Raw genomic sequence first — 22765 nt, forward strand, 5'->3', positions numbered from 1 at the left:
CAGCCAGTTTTCTGTTTGGTTTAAATGCATGGTAGGTCTGCATTTAATGTCATCAAAACTTTACTGTGGGAACAAAGGCGTCTTTGTCCACTTTAATTACGAAACTCTAAGGCCACTCGAAGTGATGAATTATGGGCGACAGGTAATTTCTTGGGTGTACTTCTTAAGTACTAGTACTTAATGAGCGTTAAGAGTCCTGTGCCATCCAAGAGCTTTGTCGGTGTTCACCGAGGTGAGTGTGTCTGATTTTAAAGAAAAATCAGTTGGCTTTAGCAGAAGAACTGAAGGTCATGCCAGGGATCCAAAGCGCAGGGAGTGTGGGGTGGGATGGATGGGGTGTGACATCTGTGCACTCTATTGTGCGCTCCCCACCTGACGTTCATTTCCTTCCACTACCGAGTGTTGGACCCTCTTTACTCACTTTACCCCGCCCCCCCCAGGGTCATTTTCAACATAAGCAGTGTTTCCTAGTAACATAACTGACATTTTATCTGTATTAGGTTTCCAGGGAAATGGAACTGGAAAGTTAGCCTAAGGTCAAATTCTCAAGCAGGAGAAGAAAGTAATTTGTTGTCCCTTTGTCCACATTGTGTATTTTCTTACCCAGCTCGTTCACTGTCTTCCATCCCTGGAACACAAGTCCCACTTGGGTAGGGATTTTGTCTGTTTTGTTGGGGGAGGGACCTTGAGCAGTGCCTGGTATATAGTTGTATGTGGAGGGGTGAATGACTGACTGAACTTTTCACTTTCAGCTGAGGTGGCTCTGGCTCACAGATGCCTAGCAGTTGAGTGTTTTCTTTAAAATCAGTTAATGAAACTCCCACTTGCTGATAGCTCCATTGGTTTATTGAGCACTGTGCTCGGTGCTGGGGATACAGGGATGAACAGAATCACCTGGGCCGGCTCCTGGAAGCTGCTGCTCCGATGTCGGCTCCTTGGTGGCAAAGAGGGAAGTGCTCGTTGACCGTCTGCGTTAGGGTTCCCTGCACACGCCGTCCTTCTGTTAAAAGAGGGTGAAGGGGGCCAGGTGTCGGATGGTTCCCTTGATCTCAGCATGAAATGATATGTTTTCTGGGTCTGCCCTCCCCCGAGGTCGGGGGAGGGGTGCTATGGGCACGTCTGGGCTGGTCCCAGAGCCCCCACAGCAAGGAGGCATGTTTCCGTCTCTGTGGTTTGCTGGTTTGAGGACATTTGCTCCCAGGCCTTCCAGACCCACCTTTTAAAAATAAAATAACGCCGCTCTTCGCGGGCTGAACAAACTGGACGCCGAAGCGCAGGAGGAGAGTGTGTCTGTGTGGCCTTTGCAGGCCGCCCTCAAGGGCAGACCGTGGAAACGACGCGCACGCTTGTGTTGGGAAAGAGGAGTCCACATCCTGTCTGGTCCGGGAGGAAGCCAGAGCTCGCCCTCGAGGGCTGTGGGGAGATTCCTTGGTAATCTAGTGGCATCTGGGTGCAGAGCAGGCCCTGCTGCCCCCGCCCTGGGGAGGAGAGAGCCGGCAGAGTCCCGCCCCGTTCTGGCTCGCGGTTCTCCCTGGCTGCGGTGGCAAATGCAGTAACACCTCACAGGAGGGCAGTGGGGGTGGAGGCCCCAGCTCTTTCCAAGGGATACTTCTTACCTGTTTCTTTTTATTTTTTAAAGATTTTGGGTTTTTTAATCGTTTTTCTCTCCTTTTTGTTTTCCAGAGGTGTTTTTGGTTAACTCTTAGAGAGAGATTGAGCTAAAGCCCAGAAAGTTACTGAGACATTTTTGGAGAATTTCTGGCTTTTTAAAAAGGAAACACTATCATCTTCTACTGACAATTAGAGGGGCCCCTGGTTCTCCTACAGACCTGCCTTTGCACACTGTTCGTGCAGAGCTGTCTGCGTAATCTGTACGTCAGCAAGGAAATACGCAATCAACTTGTGTGCGCTCACAGCAAGATCTTGCATTGAATTACAAGGTTTAAAAAGTTAATGAAGCCCTGGCTGGTGTGGCTCAGTGCACTGAGTACAGGCCTGTGAACCAAAGGGTCGCTAGTTCGATTCCCAGTCAGGGCACATGCCTGGGTTGCAGGCCAGTTCCCAGCAGGGGACTCATGAGAGACAACCATACATTGATGTTTCTGTCCCTCTCTTTTTCCCTCCTTTCCCCTCTTTCTAAAATAAATAAAATCTTTAAAAAATAAAAATAAAGTTAATGAATTAGTTTTTAAATTGATGTTTGGTTTTTCCACCTTCCTCTCTATTTTAGATTTGAAGTTTTACTTTTCAAGTCACAGGAGACTTTGGTGGTAATTCCCCAGGCCTCACACAAATGCACTGCATCTTTCTGCCGGCTCTTCCCACAGCACCTCCCTGCGGCAGGTGCTCGGTTGGTGGGTGTGGCAGCTGGTTCTCCTTTCGGTCTGGCAAATTAGAGTCAGAAGCAGCAATCTCTGCATGTTGGAACCCAGGAGTTAAAATATCAGAAAGAATCCAACGCTGTGTTTCTTCCCAAAAATACCCAGAAAAAATCTTTAGGCACACTTGGTAAAATCTCTAAATTACAGATTATTTTTTTAAAGGTGCAGTTTTATTGTTTTTCAAGTACATTTTGAGTTCGTTAAGAAAAAACAACAAAAAGTTATTGCCTACTCAGTTCCATGGATGTTTATCGAGAGGCTGCGAGGGGCCAGTCCCCAGGGTGAGCTCTGGAGGTAGGAGATGAGCACAGAGTGTTCTTTGGGCTCCAGGGAAGACAAGGGTGTAGGTGGTAAGTAAGTGTAACACCCGTTGAAAAGCTGGAGCCTGAAAGATGGGAAGTGGGGGGTGGGGAGGAGGAAGAAGCTACTTGCCTGGCTGAGCCCATCAAGTTTTTTGGGAGAATTGACATTTGAACTTGGTCTTTGAGGGAAGGGTGAGATTCACCCTACGGCAGGCGTGAGATTTTCGTGTTTTGGGGAGGGCCGAGGGCGGGGGTGGCAGTCATGGTGGAGTGCCAGATCTACCAGACCAGAGCCACGGCACGGGCTCTGGAGAGTGGGCTGCAGAGTGGGCGTGGTCCAGTGGTCAAAGAGCGCTGGCTCTGGCTCCGGCTCCCTTTCACATTTACCGTGACCTTGGCGACTTACTGGACCGGTGCTTCGGTGTTCTCAGTTGTGAACTGGGGATAATAATAGAACCTACTTCAGAGTGTTGTTCGGGGATTAAGTGACTTAGTAATTATAGTGTGCTTGGACAGTGTCTGGCACATGGTGCGCACCATGACGGGCCAGATGAATAAATAAATAAAACCCTGCCGAGTGAAGGTTTGGCCAGCTCCCTGGACAGAAAGGGAAGAATTGGCACTTGAACTCTAGGAAGATGATAACCACAGTGGCAGCGTGGTTTTGGATCTTCACGTATATCCACATAAAAAAGACACAGCAACAAGCCCTGGCTGGAGTAGCTTAGGAGATCGAGTGTTGGGCTGTGAACCAAAGGGTCGCAGGTTCAATTCCCAGTCAGGGCACATGCCTGGGTTGCAGGCCAGGGCCCCAGTGGGGGCCACGTGAGTCCAACCACACGTTGATGTTTCTCTCCCTGTCTTTCTCCATCCCTTCCCCTCTCTCTAAAAATAAATAAAAATTTAAAAAGACACGGTAACCAGAGAGGAAAACCAGAAACCCATGGACACCATTTACAGCAAAACTAGATGGCAGGGTATACTCAAGAATCCCAAAGGACAGGCTGGTGAGGACCAGCCGCCAGCAGCTACAGACTGGCAGGCACTTTGCATTTGTGTGCTGAGGCCGGGGGCGTCCGAAGGACCTGAGAGCGGCAAGTATTTATTGGAATATTGGGAAGTCCCTCCGGCAGCTGGAAATGAGAGGCACTTGCCAAGTCAGGCCCACGGGGCTGGAGCAGCCTGGCCCTGCTGACCAGGAGGGCGCTGTGCTGGGACCGGCCCCATGAGAGTGGATGGAAATGGAGCAAGAAGTGACAAAAAAGAAGGAAGACAGAGGTCAAGTGGGGGGAGGGGAGATAGCCAGGAATTACTGGAAAGCAAGCTGCTATATGTGTTTTTGGCCACTTTATTCAGGTATAATTTACATATCAAAAATTCCCAGGTGGCAAACACACAGTTTTGTTGTTTTTAATAAGGTGATACAGCAGTGCGGTCACCAGAACAGTTCGGTTTGGGAACAGCTCATCACCCCGAGAGGTCTTTACACCTGCGCCCTGGGAAGTCACTCCTCTGCTCTTTGTCTCTCTAGATTTGCATTTTGTCGGAATTTTATGTAAACGAAATCACAGCATCTGTAGTCCCTTGTGTCTTGCTTCTTCAACTTAGTAAGATGTTTTTGAGGTTCACCAACATTGTAGCATGTCTCAATAGGTCCTTCCTTTTTATGGTGAAGTAGTTATTTCCTTGTATGGATATTCCATGTTTTATTTGCCCATTCACTAATGGACGAACATTTGGGTAGCTGTTGTAAATAATGCTGCTACGAACATTTGTGAACAAATCTTTCTACAGACATTTGTTTTCGTTTCCCTTGGATGGAATCATAGGAGTGGAATCGATGGGTCATACGATAAGTTTCTATTTAGCTTTTTAAGAAACTGCCAAACTGTTTTCCAGAGTGGCTGTACCATGTTACATTTATGAGTTCCAGTTTCGTTCCATTCTCTTCGGTACCTGGTATTGTCAGTTTTTCAATTAGAGCTAATATGGGGGGTTTGTGGTGGTGCATCACTGTCGTTTTCATTTGCATTTCTCTGATGAGTCACGATGCTTGGTAACTTGGTATGTGCCCGCTAGGCATTCGCACATCTTCTGTGTTGAAACATCCGTTGGAGTATTTTGCCCTGTTTTCTGTTGGATTGTCATTATCAAGTTATGAGTTCTTTATACATTATGGATGCAAGTTCTGTACCAAATACAGCATTTGCAAGTATGTTCTGCCAGTTTATGGCTTGTATTTATTTTTTAATGGTGTCATTTTAAAGAGGAAAAGTTCACTTTAAGGAAATCCAATTTTTCCATTTTTCTTTTTATGGATTTTCCTTTTGGTGTCATAAGCAAGAAATTTTTACCTGATCTGAGACCTCAGAGATTTCCTTTTATGTTTTTTCCTACAAGTTTTATAGTTTTAACTTTTTTTTAAAAGATTTTATTTATTTATTTATCTTTTAGAGGGGAAGGAGAGAGGGAGAGAAACATCAATGTATGGTTGCCTTTCATGTGTCCCCTGCTGGAAGTTGGCCTGCAGGGAACTGGCCTGCAACCCAGGCATGTGCCCTGACTGGGAATCGAACCGCGATCCTCTGGTTCGCAGGCCCGCGCTCAATCCACTGAGCTACACCAGCCAGGGCCTTATAGTTTTAACTTTTTTTACATGTGGGTCTCTAATCTATTTTGAGTTAATAATTGTGTATGGCATGAGGTAAGGATCCGAGTTACTTTTTGGGGGCATCTAGCTACCAGTTGTCCAAGCACCATTTGTTGAGAAGTGTTCACCTTCCCTGTTAAATTTCCTTGACATATTAGTAAAAAATTAACTAACTGAACATAAATGTAAAGATTTATTCCTGGAGTCTCTGTTTGGTTTTATTAATTTATGTGTCTGTTCTTAAGCCAATGCCCTACTGTCCTGAATATATAGCTTGATAGCAGGTTTTAAAATTAGATAGTGCAAATCTTCTAACTTTGTTCTTTTTCAAAATTATTGTGGCTATTTTCAGTCCTTAACATTTTTATATATGTTTTAGAATCATCTTGCCGATTTCTACTGAACACAGCCCTCCGGGATTTTGATGAGGACTTCCCTGCAATCGGTCGGTCTCTAGATCAGTTTAGGGAGAATTGTCTTATTAACCGCAGGGAGTCTTCCAGTCTGAGATCTCTCTAGTTAGATCTTTAATTTCTCTCAAAAATGTTTATAGCTTTTATTTTATGGGTTTTTAATTTTTTGTTAAATTTTCGATGAGTATTTTACTCATTTTATTCTATTATAAATTGAGTTGTTGTCTTCATTTTCAGATTATTTTTTTGCTAGTATAAGAAATACTGGTTGTTTTTTTAAAATATGGATATTGTGTCCTGCAACCTTGCTAAACTTACTAATTAGTTCTTGCAGTTTTTAGAAAGATCACTTGGGAGTTTTACACATGGGATCCTGTCATCTGTGAATAGAAGCAGTTTACTTCCTCCTTTCCTCACGGGTCTTTTATGTCTACCTATTGCCCCATTGCACCTTCAAGCACCTCCGATACCATACTAAATGCAGGTGGGGAGAGCAGGCACCTTAATCCTACCCCCGCCTGCTCTCAGCGAGAGAGCATTCAGCCTTTCGCCAGGAGCTGTCAGGTGAGCTGTAAGCCCTTCAGAGATGCCACTCTGTCTCTGGGGACATGTCCTCCCTTGCAGGCTGTCTGTTCCGATATTGCTGTAGCCCCTCCAGCTTCCTCGAGGTTCCTGTGTGCATAGCGTGTCTTTTTTATCCTTTTACCTTCCACCTCTTTGAGTCTCTGAATTAAAGCATCTCGTCTGTCTGCTACAGTGTGCAGTTGGATCTTACTTTTTTACCCCGTGTAAAACTTGTTGCCTTTTCATCAGAGTGTTTAATCCATTCACATTCCCTACAACTGTCCGTGTGGTTGGCTTTGCATCTGCCGTTTTGCTCTTTGCTTTTCATGTGTCTCATGTCTTTTTTGAGTCTTTGTTCCTCCCTGTTACCCTCTTTTGTGTTAAAAAATACTTTTGGGGTATTGCATTTTAATTCTTCTGATGATTTTTTTACCTGTATTTTAAAAAAATGTTTTATGGTGATTTCTCTATGAATTACAGGGTACATCTGAAATGGTCACAGTCTGCCTCAGGTTAATACTGACTTAATTTCAGTAAAGTATATAACGCGGCTCTAATGTAGCTTCATTCCCTCCCTTCTCTGTGCTGTGAATGTCTGTATGTTATAGACACCACAATGCAGTGTCATAATTATTCCCTTACATTAGTACAATCATATTTGTTAGAAATTAAAAGAAAGCATTTTAAAATCTTGTATTTGTACAATATTTATGTTTACCCACATATTAACACCTCTGGTACTCTTGTTAATTTATTACGGTGGATTTGATTGGGTCATGGGTTCGATTTCCTATCAGGGCACATACCCGGGTTGCGGGTTCGGCCCCTGGTCAGGGTGCGTACAAGAGGCAACTTTTCTTTCTCTTTCTCCCTTCCTTCCCCTCTAAAAAAAAAAAAATAGAAGGAGCATGCTGATAGTGTATGCAGGAGATAAGTTTTTGACTCTCCAGAAATCATAACAGTGATGATATTATTAGTATTGCTATTCTGAAACATTTCGTGTAACACAGAATAGAGAAAATGAATTCTTCTAGAATGCTGTAATTCTGTTATCCCCTGTGTCCTTGAGAACCAATACTTTTCATATGGGAGAAAGACAAAAGAGATTTAAGATAGAAAACCTCTGAATTCCTGAATCTGAATGATTGTATCGGAAATATCAGTAGGATGTGATTGGTATCTGTGTGTCTGTCTGTACATGTATGTATGAGGGCACGTCTGTGTACACACATGGTGCGGCAGACGTCGGGTTACTGTTGTGAGTACACAAAACAGTGTGTTCTTGTATTGTTATTTATTAATTATGGTATTGCTTTCCATACAAACACCTGTAAACCTACTTTTGCCTCACCCTGTATATACGTGTATATGTGTGTGTGTGTATGTGCAAGAGAGGAGACAGAGAGGAGGAGGGGGCGGGAGGGAGGCCTGACTCAGCGGCAGGGACTGTGCCCAGCGCCTGGACTCTGATGCTGAAGAACCTTTTTTCAGTGAAAGAAACCTGGATCCTGCTCTGGAGTAGGAAGTAAAGGAGACGAGCCTGGAACACCTTTGCACACCAGACTGCAAGGAAGCTACCAAGGATTTCCAGGGCCACATTAAAACAATTCAGGCCAAATACGGGACAGTTCGAATTTCAAGAAGCGTAAAAAGTGCAACAGACTCATCAAACATGTTTAAATTCATGAGTTGTGTCTTAGTATCTAGCCAAGTAAATAAAAAGAACCAAATATTCATCCTACTTTGCTATATGAACTAGAAAACCAAATATTAGATAAACCAAACACCTCCCTCTAAAATGATCCCAGCCAGTAAATGAAAATGCCGTGAGAGAACTAGCATGTTGCCATTTTGTTATCTTGCAGCGAGTTAATGTGCTTGACCACCGAGCACTGAGGGCTGCTAAGGTGACAGAGCGGTCACCAGACATGACATGCCTCCTGAGGGATGAGCACGCCACTGGCCAAGCCCGGCAAAGGGGCCGAAACTGAAGTGGCCACTCCCCCAAATCCAGCTGCCGCCTGCAAGCAATGCGGAGGCCAGAGGGGAGTGCCAGGCCGCACCTCGGCCGTGCCCTCTTCCAGCCCACGGGGAGCTCTGCAGCTGGAACAGCTCAGCCTCTTTAACCGGCAGATTCTAAGGAAAAGAAAGAGGTAGAAAGGGAACCTGTGGATTAAAAGAGATTTTAAAGATTCAACATGTAAGAAAAAAAATATGGGCAAGATGAAACTCTGCATGCTGGAGCGATTGAGCCATAAGGAGATGGAATGAAGCAATTCCAAACAGCCCATTACTTTTGGGTGGAGGGCGGGGCCTGTTAAGTGCAATGGGGTGAGTGATAATGGTTTTTTTAAAAACTTGGATGGTAATTACAAGGACGTTTGCCTTATAATACTTCCCTAAACAATATGTTTGTTTTTTATGGCTTTCTGTATCTATATTTTATACAGTGTAAAAAGGATAAAAAAGAATGGTGGGGGCAATAAAGGATGGGACAGAGCAATGCCCAGCAGAGGGCAGGAGGCATCCCTGCATGGGAACCAAGGGGTCTCTGTGCCAGTCCTGGCACCCCGAGGCCTCTCTGGGACTCAGTTTCCCTCTCTGAGGTTGAAGACAGTGACAATGCCCAGCGTGCCTCACCAGGTTGTGGGGAAACTGCCTGGAGCAATGGGCTGGTTGGTGGCCTGGAACTAGTTAGTGTCGTCTCAGCAGAAGGTGATGACGGGGCTCTCATTTCCTGAGCAATGATGCTGCCTCATGTGGTCCCCGCAGCAGCCCTGCGGGCCCGGGGCTGTGGCTGGGTCTTCCTACTCCACCCTCGCATGTGAGCACCCAGACTGTGGCCGGAAGGGGCCGGACGTCGTAGGCGACTCTCTGGATGACAGCATAAAATAACTTGTAGTTTATCTTGCAGGTTTGTTAGTAAGTGCCTGCTCTTGTGGATGACTTGAAGGGGCTTGGACATAGCCCCTGCCCCCAGACAGATTCAGCATTCACCCCACAGATCCATTTGCCCTGCTCAGGTGCCAAGCAGTGCTTTTTTGTGTAGATGGTGCGAAGGTATAGTCGAGCCTGCCAAGGGACTGGTTGTGAATTTTCACTGGGAAGGGCCAAAATAAAAGCAGCCAGGATGAAAGAATTTGATTGAGAAGCTTGTTCTAACCGCTTGCGCACACACCCATTTCTCTGTCATCAGCGTTTTGTCTGGCACTCGGTCTGCTGTCTCTTTGTCATCCACCCCCACTGGCAGGGGCCGAGGGTCCCTTCCTCCTTCAGAGCCCCTGCAGTGTGGCCCATCTGGCCCTCCGTCTTCCACCTTCTCTTGCTGCGCCCCTGCCCCTGCGATGTTTTTGTTTGGTGTCACAGGAGTTAGTCACAGTTTCCAGCTTGTCTGCGGGCTTCTGCGTGACAGGGTCATCTTCAGCTTTTCTGGGCACCGGACTCAGGGCCTGGGTTCAGTCGCCAGCTCTTCTCTTTGTGGGCTGTAGGACGGTCACGGGCATGTTAGATCATTTCTCTGAGCCTTTGCTTTCTCACTCATAAAACGACTTGTTAACTGAGAGGAAAAGTTTGACGTAGTACGTAATAGAAAACAGTTCTGATTTTGCACTCTTTTCTGCTAAACCAGAGATGCACAAACATACCAGTGGCTGCTCTTTGGCTTCTGCCCAACAAATGTTTATCTGTGGAGTGGAGGGCCAGATGGCGGGTGGTGGGAGGCAGCGGGTGGCGGGGCAATGGGACGTTTGACATCTTTTTGAGCACTGGGCCAGCAGCTTTCCAGGCGTCCTCTTGCCGGGCGTTGGGGGTGGGCATCAGTCCCGCCGTGCAGACGAGGGCACAGGCTGCGCAGGGTGAGGTCTGCTGCCCTTGCTCTTGCCCTCCCCAGTGGGTGCCTAGCATCCCCCAGTGTGTGTGCCCTTTGCTATGTGTCCACGTGTCTCACATTCCGTCTCCCTTCCTCCTCCTCTTCTCACCTTCACTCTCGACCTTTGCCCTTTTCTTCTTTTTATTCCCAACTTACAGCTCTTTCCCAGGCTCCAGCACGTTACCGAGCGTGACTCACAAGAATGTGTGAGAATGGCACCATGCTACCTCCAGCCAAGCCATACTGCTTTGTAGGGATACAAACAATGTTGGAGGCTTTTATTTACCAATTTCCCAGCCAAGCCTCTTCTTTCCCAATTGAGTGGCCTGGTTTGGATTAGGACCCCACAGGCAGGCCTGGGCCTGAGCCCCACCCTGGGGGTTGCCCCACTCCCAGCCTCTCCTCACCCACCCCTGCTGCCAGCTGGGTTCCTGAAGCCATTTGGACCTGTGACCCCTGTGTTTAAAGGTCTTCAAAGAGTAACAGCAACAAACAACTCCCTTGGACATTTTTAGTCATAGCTTTTGAAATATTGTCCCCAGAGGTGGTTTTGGAAATGCATATCGAAATGGAAGTGAACATTGTGCTCTTACCCTTGCCCTTGACCCTCAGCTCAAGAGCGGTGGTACGTGTAGAAGGACTGTCTTCCCCTTAGTGTCCTTTCTGCCCTTCTCCGTCTCCACAGCCCAGTTGGCTAGACAAACAGGACAGTTGGAAGTCCTTTCATCTACGTGACATTGCTGCTATGAACAGGTTAATTTGGAGTCATCGTGGTAGCAGACCGTCTGGACCTCTTAGACTGGGTCTTTCTTCCACTTGATTGTTGACTTTTAAAATGAATATGGAACTGGCCTGGTGCTCATCCTGCCCCGTGTGATTCTGTCCCTGCTTATGAGGCAGGTCATCTGGAGCCCCTGCGTCACACTACGTGTGCCTGTCTCCCTCTTGGGCTGGGGCTGGGGCACACGTGTTTCTCAGGGGCAGTAAGTTATGTTGCCGCTTAGCTCTCTCTCGTCAGCTCCGTATCACACTCTCATGGAGCTTTGGCTGTTCGGCCACCCACACAACCAGTGGGAGCCACTGACACCACTCTGGTGGCTCAGCCACCCAAGTTCACGTGTTCGAGTGTGGCCTGGCTCTGTTGACTGACCAGAACGTCACCAGTGTCAGCTCTGTTGACTGAGGTAGGACAAGGAGGATTCGGTGGCTGGCACCCTCAGTCCCTCCACGCGCCAGTGTCGCACTCGGCCCCAGGGCCTGTGATGGAGACTCTGTACTCCTCCCCAAGGACACTGGCACTCTCGGGAGATGTCACCACCATTTCCTGGGAGAAGGGCCACAGGGTCCCACCGAAGGAGCACTTTTCTATCCTCATCTGACACCAGTTGTCTTTTGTTATTGGGGACACGATAGGCTTTCAATAAATAGCAAAGTGATGGAATGAGTCCAACTGGGGAACACCTTTTATTTTTCCTTTAGAATTAAATGACCCCAAAGAAGTAAAACAGATTTCATCTGCTGTAAACTGACTGGAAGATAGAGTCTAGCATTCCCAAACTGAGCAACGGCCACGTTTTGAGGATACTAGTAGTAACGATGGCAAACCCCAAAAGCACTTACTACAGGTATTAACTCATTGAATTCTTGCAGCCAGTTTGTGAGGCGGGTACATCTGTTATTGCCATTTTACAGATGAGAACACTGAGGTGCGGGCATTTTCCCCAAGACCAACAGCTGGTGAGTCACAAAGCGTGGAAGTGAGGCCATACGGTCTGGCTGCAGAGGCCCTGTTCGGTTTTGTCTAAATATAGGTTTGTACACGGGGATATAGGTTTCCAGGTGAATGCTCTGAAGGGCAGCCCACCCTTATATGCTAGATCCTGGCTTTGTTGAAACTATTTCATTAGACGAAGGAGTCCAACTGTGTCCCATGCTGTTGGGCTTCCAGGGCTCAGCCAAGCGTCATCCCACGCCCACAAGGAGGTGTTGGTTGGCTGGCCCACTGTCACCTCCCCTGTGCACAGTAGGTCCTCACCATGTATTTTGTGAATGAGGATAGATATCCTTTGACTCGTTCCAAAAGGTGGAGGGGAGGAAGGACATGAGGCCCGGCGAGCCTGTCTAGATTTCTTCTTCCTCAGAGACTCGGGGTTTGGGTGAGCGGGAAGGCACAGGCAGAGGGTGCATTGTTCTCTGACCTGAGCCCCTGGGGCAGTTTGTCCAGCTGTCATCCCTAGGCCTTCCACATGCCATGTCAGAAGGACCCACGCACATGTCCCTGTCTGACCCCCAGCAGGCTCTTGGTGCCCCTTTGGACCCATACGTCTGCTGCCCAGGGGCGGGGCCTGCCTGTGAGCTGCCTGCGGCCGGTTGGCCAACCCCAGCGCCCGGTTTCCTCGCCTTTGGTCACGAGGAAGCCTCCGTTGCTGAGGTAGTCAAAAAAAAATGTTGTTAAGCCTAGTACAACTCTCATTAGGTTTGAAATGAGAGTTCCGGAAGCTTTGCCTGTTTGTCCACATCCCAGAGTGGACGGTTGTCACACCCTCCACTACCATATCTAGGCTGCAGCTGGCTCGCCCCGAGGATCAGAGCGAGTCCTTGCTAACGAGGCCAAGGTTGTGGGTTTGATCCCTGGCCCCCGAGTGCAGCAAGCCATCTGTCTTCACAAATGCATGTCACTGGATACGAGTGAAGAGTGTGTACACAGCGAACAGGAGCCGGAACCCATTCTGGGAAAAACAGCTCCCTGATGGCCAGCCAGAAGTGTCCTTTTGGACTGTGAAGGATGTCTTTTTCTTCTCCCACTTCCCAGGACGGGATATCTGGTTTTCATTTCAGACTTTTCCAAAGAGATGATACTAATGGTTACATAAATGCAGGGGAGGCGGCTCCCAAGCTTGAAAACTAAGAGAAAAAGACCTGGAGATGTGTGATAGATCCTATTTTTCTAGAGTTTTCTGTGTGGACAAAGTGCAGAATCCCGATAGGCCTATCTCACACTGTGAGACTTGTCTGCTTTACTCATTGCCTTGGTTACTAAGGAAACTCTTCAGCGAAGAGAACGGGAAAGGGATTTCAGAACATATGGCTGGGCTCACTCTCTTCTTTTGGGGGGTGGTGCACAGCTTACCAAGTGTCACTGGGTGCCCGGCTGGCTCTGTGAGGCGGTTGGGATGTGGAGAGGCAGGTGGGCCTGTGCTCCCGAGAGGGTCACGGTTTGGTGGGAGGACATACACAGACACAGAACTCAGTGTGTGGAGGGCCACGTGGGCGCCAAGTCCGTGCAGACCAGCGGGCAGCAGGCGGACGAGTGCCTCCTTCCTGGAGAAGCTGGGAGCGGTTCCCAAGGGTAGCCTTTTCTCCGGGTCTTGAAGGATGGCTTAAAGCGCCTTCGGAAACTTTCCCTGAAATGCTTCCCTGAAGTGTCTGGACAATCCTCATTATCCACGTGGCTGCCTGGAAGCTGTCACTTGGTACAGGGGGCACCCATGCTGCAGAGCCACCGAGGACAGAGGAGTTGTATTCTGTTGAAGCGGGTGCTTGTCTGTACTGCCTGCCAGTCATACGCGGTGAGAGAGAAGGGGACGAGAACGGGTGGGAAATGTGTCCCCTGTGGTCCTGGTTCCTGAGCGTGTAGTAGTTCTGAATTTCACTCATTCCATGAATGCTGATGGGGCACTCTCTGTGTGCCAGCCTCCGTTTGAGGGACGTGGGACATGCCGGTGAGCAAAGCAAAGGGCTTGGTCCTTGAGGCACTTACGTTCTTATGGGGGATGTGAAGCCATCTAAGCTCCCCGAGGCAGGGGTGGTGGCCTTGGTTCACCAGTGTCTCCTTGGGGACAGGCCTGGCACTTGATACCATAATCATGCAAGAAGCCAGAGGATCTTAGCTCTAAAAGACCTATTGTGTTGACATGTTCTGTCACTAACCTCCAGTTATAAAGTTCTCAATCACAAAGAAGGGAAAAAATACTGAACATAACTCTCAGAGGATACCTTTTTCTTATTACCTGGGTATATGACATCCAGCACAAAAAGCATTTTGCTCATGTCAGAACGTTGAGTCTGCGTACCAGTGACTGCAGGCCCGGGCCAAAGTCTGAGGCCGGAGATGACTCAGAAGGATAAGTTAAGGGGCAGAATTGTATTTTCCCATTGTACTCCCAAGAAATGACAAGAGAAAACGCAAAACACTGTCTTGAGTTTGCTGTTGAAGCATCCACCCATCAGGAGGTGACGTGGTTCTCAGTCTCTGAGTTTCCCACTTCGAGTTGGATTTCGGGGCTCTGGCTTCCTTCCCATGTGCATTTCCCCCTTGGTGTGCCGGCACAGAAGTCCAGGTGACAGTGTTCAAACTCTGAGACTGTGGCTCAGAGTCGTAGGACGGAGCCAGGCACCTCCATAGGCTTGTACATGGAATGTAAATTGCAGGGCCCAGGGGCAAGAGGCAAGCCGCGTGCTGGCACGTGCTGGTGAGTGGCGCCGTCCCAGGTCCGCAGGAAGTCATGCTTTTGCACTGACCTAAGGGCCAGCAGACAAGCCCTGGGAGGAAGAGATCAGATGAAACCTGATGGAAAAGGGAAAAGAGAAAAGAAGTGGCAGTGGGTCAAGGGGGAAGAAGAATGTGCTGCCATGGCAAGTGAGTGGGCTTTCCTGGCAGAGGTGGAGGAGAAGGCTGCCTAGCTTTGCACAGAGCAAGGCAGGGACACTGGCCTGAGCTCTCCCTCCTGGGGGGGGGGCGGGGGGGCGGCAGGCAGCCATGTTGGAAAGGGAAAGCATGATTTCGCCTGTTTGTCAGGCTGGTGCTCAGGGACTGGCTGACCCTTTCTCCTCGGCCATGGCCGAGCTGCTTGGGAATCATCTGGCCCAGGCAGGAGTGCACCCAGCTCAGGAAGCTGGCCGAAGCAGGGTGCAGGAAGTGAACCCTGAGTTCCGACGGCTTGCCGAAGCACCCGCTGCTCGCTTGGAGAATGGTTCACCCTAATGAATTCTGACATCATGCTGCCCTGCCAAGGGTGGTGGAACGGAATGAATGACCTCATGTCAAGGGTCCGTGGAAACCCTCCAAACCAGGGAGACCCTGCGGCTCTCTCTCTCCATTTCAGAGTGGGGGTTTTAAGCAGCAGTTCCTTCCAGAGAGTTGATAGATCTCAAGATTTTCAGGATAAACTAATAGTTCAGAGACTCAAAAGCAGTCACGTGGCTTTTGTTTATTCCCCTCAAATTGGGTTATTTCATAGCATTTAGAATGTAATTCTTGCAGGTTAATTTCCTTTTTTATTCCTTTCTATCATGATGATCCATCCAGATTTTAAAAAGTTTTTTATTCCGCCATCAACAGTGAAAATGCTTGGTTGAATAAAATTATGTGGCTAAAAATGAACGGTGTAGGTGTCAATGAGAATTGCATGTTTTTGCTTTGGGGATACTCTTTATTTTTCTCATACTTAAAATGCACAGGCTTTCACCTTCAGTTCCTCCTTCCTCCTGCTGTCACATCAGTCTGTGGTTGGACAGCCAGCCCTGCGGCCGTCCCCATGGCTCCACGGGCCCCGTGACCGGCTCAGCCCCGGGTCTGCCGAGACAGGCCTCCTCGGTTACTAGGGACCCTTTGTTTACAAGCAGGATGCCTCCCAGTTTGTGGGAGAATTTGCTTCTGAATCCTAACTCTCTCCAGAAATAAACTAGAAACGTTCGAGGAAAACTTGTATCTGCTTCCAATAAACTAGAAACAGTTCGAAAAAACTTGTATCTGCTTCCAAGGTAATGTCGGTGCTTTGGGAATACGCCCTCAGTTGCAGCTGGCTTTGCGTTAGGGTGTGTGGGCATCCCTTCCGTCCCAGAGAGTTCCCCCAGTCGTCCACCAGAGGGCCTCGGTCCTGCATGGGAGAAGCCACCCTGCGCCTTTGAGGGGAGGTGAATTCCTCTGTGGTTTCTCTTTAAGGTAGCAGAGGCAGCAGCCTTGGACACTAGCCTGCTTTACCTGGGCCAATGGACTTTCTTTTCTAGTTGTGAGCTCGTTGCTGGGAATATCTCATTAACTGTGATCACTGGAATGCATGAACTTTGTACTGTGTATGTATATTAAGTAATTTGCATATTAATGATACAAAACAGAGACCTGAGCTTTTGCATTCATATTTTGTTCTTTCTCCTAGAGTTGCACTTCAGCCTGAGAATTTACATTTCTTTTGCCCAAGAGGGTGACCGAGCTCCCGGCTCACCCTCTTACTCGGTCTGTGAACCTAAGCAAGCCATGTCACTTCTGTGCCACAAGGACTGGCTGGTGGCGGGTCATTTATAGCTAGAAGATTCGGTGCTTCTGTGCCTGGATAAGTAACTCCTTCCAGTTCCTATCTTGGAGCCTCCCCTGAGCTACAGGATTTGGATTCGAAACTGCCCGTTCAAACCCCTTTTCCAGCCCTTGAAACCTGGGTCTCCAGTCATGTTGCCTCCACCCCACTCGTTGCGTGCAGGTCGGAATGCCGTTCCTGTCATACATCACACATTGCAGGAGCTTAATCTGTGATCCTGGAACGAAATTAGACCACTCCGTCCTACCGTCCATGTGTTAGCTGTCACCGTTTCCTTCCCCCCTTGCTACTGAAGAGAGCTGAGCTTCCGTCCAGAGCAAATGTGCTTTGTTGCCTGAGAGCCAGGTCCCATAAAAACCAATGAAGGGAAAAGCAAAGCAGATTGCATGTCCCAGGGCCTGTTACCTAATTTTTATTCACGTCGCTGTTAGATTTCCTTCAGCGCTGCCTGGTGTCCTGAGTACAAGCTTCTCTTTTTATGCCGTTGTAAAGCTCTCTGGTCTGCCATCACCCGATCCGTGTGGGTGGGAGAAATGTGGGAGTATTTGTGTGCCTGTGCCAATAAACTCTCACCTAGGTTCTGGGGCTGTTCTTGTGAATGAGAGCTCTGGGATGTCGTGTTGGTATAAGAGACGAATTAATAGCCCTTGCGAGTGTTTGTAACATACAGAACCCACATTCAATTTGATTTAATACCTTTGTGCAATTTAAAATGTCATCCAAGAAGCGAGCCAAATGCCTAGAGCACCTGCCACAGCCTGCAGGGCTGGCTGACAGGTTTGCACCGGCTGACCCGCTCCGCGGCGCTCTGGAAAGATGAGATGCGTCCTAATGAGCAGGTTATAAATATCCCCGAGTTATGTCATAGGTGGTAGCAGCGCTCGATGTAAAGGGACCAGTGCGGAAGTGCCACCGGCTGAGCCTCCGGCTTTCAGAGAGGACAAGTGGGGCTTGGATATGTCGACCAGGATGTTACCAAAGAATCATTTGTCCCCTAACGAAATGTGTCAGCAAACATGTCTCTGGGAGGCAGGCAGGGCAGAAGACGAGAGGTGTCCGGAGCACAGCCAGGCAGCTCAGGCTCCGTGTTCATACCATTGCTGGCAGAAGGGGCCTTCGAGCCTTGCTTCTCTGCAGGGTTGGGGCAGGAGGGGTGGGGTGATGGGTTTGCGGGGCGGTGATTTGTGGTCTCAAAGATGGGGGTGGTTGTTTGGTGGAGCCCCTCGATTTTCACACCTTTGACCTCTGTCTTACCCATACAAGTTACAAGAGGCCTTCCCCTACATTGCCGGCAGTGCCCTGGGGATATTCCTCTTCCCCGTTTGCCAGAAAAGACAGCTTCAGTGCCACGGAACAGAGCGGGAGAACCCTACAGCCACTGTAGGGGTGAAGCTAGACTCTTGCAAGATATCTTGCTTTGGGGGCTGGTGGGGGCCGCCTCACAATTGACTTTCCAATTTTTGTTTTCTTGAGAAAATTTGGTTGTGGAAGCAGAAAATTTCATCAGTCCCAGGTCAAATTTTTCAGATTTGAACAAAGATGGACAGACGCATTCAGAATCATTGTTTGCTTAAAATCTAGCCAACAGCTTTTCTGTAGACAAAATGCATGGAGCTATGTGTATAAAATATTTAATATGAATGCGCAGCAGATGGAAACCCTGTCAATTCTGTGTGCACACAGGAACTTGACAAGAGGAGTCGGGAGATTCAGAGAGCTACTCAGAGCGGTCGAAACGAGAACGACTCAAAACCTGCGGATGGTGAGTGTATTGAAGGAGTGTTCTCTCTCTCTCTCTCTCTCTCTCTCATATATATATTATTTAGATATAGTTTACAGCCCTGGCTGGTGTGGCTTAGTGGTTTGAGTGGGGGCCTGCAAACCGAAGGGTCGCCGGTTTGATGCCCAGTCAGGGCACATGCCTGGGTTGTGGGCCAGGTCCCCAGTGAGGGCTTGTAAGAGGCAACCATACACTGATGTTTCTCTCCCTCTCTTTCTCCCTTCCCCTCCCTACAAATGAATGAGTAAGATCTTTTTAAAAAAGATATAGTTTAAATACCATACAATTCACCCATTTGCAGTCAGTGCTTTTTAGTCTATGCACAGGTTTGTTCAGCCGTCACTAATATTTAATTCAAAACATTTCATTGCCCTGAAAAGAAACTGCACACCCATTAGTAGTCAGTCTCCGTTCTCCTCATACCCAGCTCCCGGCAATCACTGGTTTGCTTTCCGTCTCTATGGATTTGTCTGTTTTGGGTGTTTCCTGTACATGGAATTAGACAGTATGTGTTCTTTTTTGTGACTGGCTTCCTTTACTTTGGATTATGTTTTTTAAGGTTCATCCATGTTGAAGCCTGCATCGGTATTTCTTTCATTTTTGTTACTACCAAATAATATTCCATTGTACAGATATAAGACATTTTAGTTATCTATTTATTAGCTGATGGGCATTTGCCTTGTTTCACATTTTGGCTGTTATGAATAATGTGCTGTGAACATTCTTACACAAGTTCTTACGTGGGTTTGTGTGTTTATTGTTCTTGGGCGTGTACCTGAGAGGGGGACTGCTGGGTTCTATGGTAACTCTATTTTTAACATTTGGAGGGATTGCCAGATTGTTTTCCAGAATGGTTGCACCGTTGTACATTCTCGCCAGAAGTTACGAAGATGCAATTTTTTCTCATCCTCGACAGCTTTTGTCATTATCTGTCTTTTCAGCTGTAGCCATCCTAGTGGGTGTGAAGTCTCATCAGGGTTTTGACTTACCTTTCTCTGATGGCTACTGTTGCTGGGCATCTTTGCAGTTGCCCCTCAGTGGTGCTCTCTGTGGAAACATCAGAAACGGGTCCTGTGAGGCAGGTAGACCTAAGCCCTCCCGGACGCCGTTGCTGACGATTCATACAGACCCGCACAGAGCAACGCAGATCAGACCCTGAGCTGTGCCTGCTTGTTCAACTAATGATACTCACTCTGAAACTTAGAAGAGAAATATAAAGCCCAGGTAAATAAACTGGTTGATCACCAGCTTGGCTCTCCTGTTGAGCTCTCCCTCCTCCCTGTCGCACCTTCCGCTTTCCCCTGGGGAGTGTTCCTTAACTGCACCTTCATAGCTTGCCCTTCAGAGCCCCGGCCAGTGCCTGAGTGTTTGGGTGAAGGCCTGGTGCTAACTGGACGCCAGCAAATCCACCTGTCACCGGTGATGTAGCAACCCCATGTGAGACTGCAGTGTCTTTTGTCACTGGTGCTGTGGCCCTCCCTTTCTGGTGGGTCCTTTGAATGCTGTGGGACAGTATGCGGTTGGACAAGGCAAGTGCTTGCCGTGGAACACGAGGCTCTACCTTCCTTTTGGTGTGTCCAGAGTTTTGATTGCAGACGTACAACTCAGGGGGCCAGGTGGCTGAGCCACAGGCTGTCCTCGAATTACGGGGAGGGGTGGTGAGAGAAGATGGGTTTCTCACACACACACACACGCACACACAGCTCACTTGGTCTTCAGCATTTATGTACATTTTGATGTGATTTATAGATAACTTAAGAAGTGCAAACAAGTCGAAATTTTTACCCACGTTTTTGCAAAACGTGGGTAAAAATTGTTGTCTTTTTCCTCAAATTGATCCACTCCCAACATTCCATATAACTTCTCAACTAGTCAGTAAGAACAGCGTCTTCCAAGCTTTGGAAGCACCGTGTAAGTAACTGATTATACGAGGTCTGTCCCGAAAAAGTCCAGCCACTGTTAACATAATGAGTGACGGTTTGCTTGACATCTGTGTAACCTGGCAGCTGAGGGAAGCGGACTGGATGCACACGCATGAACAATGACAGCCTCACTCTGCTAGTCACTGGGACAGTGGACACCACTGAGTGAGCATGTGCACTGTGTGGCCGTCGCATTCAAAATGACTGAGTGAGTACAGCAATGAATCTACATTACATTTTGCGTTAAGCTTGAACATCCCTCCACGGAAACTATTTGGGTGATTCAGAAGACCGCAGCTGTGGGCAACCGGTGGTTGGCAGCTTCAACTCAACAACGCACCCACTCATGCATCACGTCTCATGCAGAGTTTTGTGACAAAGCATCAAATCACCCAGGTGACTCAACCTCCCGACAGCCCAGATTTGGCACCCCGTGACTTCTGGCTTTCCCCCAAACTAAAATAATCTTTGAAAGGGAAGGGATTTTAGACCATTGATGAGATTCAGGAAAATACGACGGGGCAGCTGATGGTGACTGGGAGAACTGTGTGAGGTCCCAAGGTGCCTACTTTGAAGGGGACTGAGGCGTCATTGTCCTATGTACAATGTTTCTTGTGTCTTGTATCTTCTTCAATAAATGTCTCTAGTTTTTGTGTTACATGGCTGGATACCTTCTGGACAGACCTCATGCTGGCAAATGTTCTTATAATTATTTTAAAAGCACATTGAAAAAGCCAGGCTTTCAAAATTGCTTAAATACGGATCACTTGTTCATACTGTTGACTCTCAAAAATATGTATTGATTCATTAAGGAAACGGATGCTTTTTTTCTCATTAAAAGGAAGGAATGTACTGAATACGCTGTAGGGATCTGCCTGCTGCTTACTTCAGTGTTGTTTTTCAGAATTAGAGAGTATCTTTCATTGTAAGATTTATGATTTTTGAATCAGTATATTTGAACTTATAAAAATCCTGTAAGGCAGGATTCTGAATAGACACACGTTAGGAAGGAAGACAGGTTTCTCGATGTTTTCATTCTTTTTCCTGAGAATTATAGTGAAGAGGCTCCTTCAGTCCGGGTGGCCTGGAGCTGCCCTGGACGTTCTCGGCCAGTGACTGGCCGGTGCTCCTGTTCGGGGGAGAGCAGACCTTTGACCCGACCATCCCGGGTGGTAGTCCTCACCTGGTCTAGGTTAGACTGTTTTCAGTCCTTTGAGTGCTCAGCCAAAGGCGTGTGTCAGAGTTCTCGGAGGAAACTTAAACACGTACAGGGGCAAATGTAGGTTTACAGTTGTGCGTATGGAAAATAAGTAATTAATTGATGATTACACAAGAATAAACTGTGTTTTGGGTATTCACAACTGCAAACCTACTTTTGTGCCCTACCCCCCACCCCCAACACACACACACACACACACCCCTTTGCCCGATTCAGAAACGGCAGCCGGGGCTTTCTGGGGCAGGACTGGGGACCGTACCGTTGTAGTTTCCACAGCGATTCTCTGCCCCTCCTCATTGAGAAGCACTTTCTGGGTCTTACTTACAGTGCCCTTGGCTCCCACTGGGTACCAGAAAGCTGCTCCAGCGAGCGCCATTCCTCAGACAGTGTTTTCATCAGTCTTACTCACCATGAGATTCTTTTTAAAATGGCCAATAACTGCAGATTTGTGACATTCTTATGCAATGGAACAGTTGCTTTGTCAAACTCAATCTGGTGTGAGAGTGTGGCAGAGAAGGATTTCAAAGTACATCTACAGCAGCCTCACTCCTGAGTAAATGCTCCAAAGAATTGAAAGCAGGTGTTCAAACAAAAACTTGGGCACCAATGGTCATGGCCGTGCTATTCACAGCAGCCAGAAGATGGACACAGTCAAATGTCCATCAGCCGGTGACCCAATAAGCAAAATGTGTCACACCTGTGCAACAGGCCTCATTAGCCACACAGCGAAGGGAGGTGCTGACACCTGCTACAGCATAGACGAGCCTTGGAAACACTAGGCCATGCAGCGGACGGTTCCATTTGCAGGAAGGTGCCCCAAACAGATCCATGGAGACAGAGAGCAGGTCAGTTGTTCCCAGGGTCTGGAAGGGCGAGCCACGGGGAGTGACCACTTAACAGGGGTTAGGGCTTCCCCTGGGGATGGTGGGCATGTTCTGCAACGAGATAGCGCTGAGGGTTGCTCACCATCGTGAACGGACTAGATGCCATAGGCGTATACACTTTAAATGACTAAAGTTGTGAACTTTGTGTTGGGTGAATTTTACTACAGTTTAAAATGTGTACGAAAAGTGCATTTCATGACCAAGTTTGTACATAGAGTTTTGAGTCTTCTTTCGGGCCCCCTTTGCTCCTTTCTTTCCTTTAATTCTAAATTCATTTGATAGTTACCAGCAGTTTTTAAGCATTTAAACTGCCACCTAAATGAAACCTTAGTATAAAAATTAAAAGGTATGTTAGCTACTGGTGGTCTTGCTGATAATTTCTCCTATTTAGTCTTCCTTCCTGAACCTCACTAGAGCCTTCAACAAATGCAAGCAAGCATCCTAGGTAATCGGTAGGGCGCTGATGAG

General features: G+C 47.9%; 1 protein-coding gene across 6 annotated transcripts in view; it reads left to right on the forward strand.

Moving 5' to 3' along the window:
- The window catches only part of TTC7B (tetratricopeptide repeat domain 7B), a 209687-nt gene that overhangs the window by 64659 nt on the left and 122263 nt on the right, over positions 1-22765 (forward strand). For all 6 annotated transcript variants that reach the window (XM_037031805.1, XM_037031806.1, XM_037031807.1 and 3 more), the window contains one exon: positions 18176-18254. In XM_037031805.1, the coding sequence (XP_036887700.1) occupies positions 18176-18254 (79 nt within the window). The remainder of the gene's footprint in view (positions 1-18175; positions 18255-22765) is intronic.

This window comes from Sturnira hondurensis, unplaced genomic scaffold (genome assembly GCF_014824575.4).
Source record: "Sturnira hondurensis isolate 20B ecotype Veracruz unplaced genomic scaffold, ASM1482457v3 Scaffold0021143, whole genome shotgun sequence".
Taxonomy (NCBI): domain Eukaryota; kingdom Metazoa; phylum Chordata; class Mammalia; order Chiroptera; family Phyllostomidae; genus Sturnira; species Sturnira hondurensis.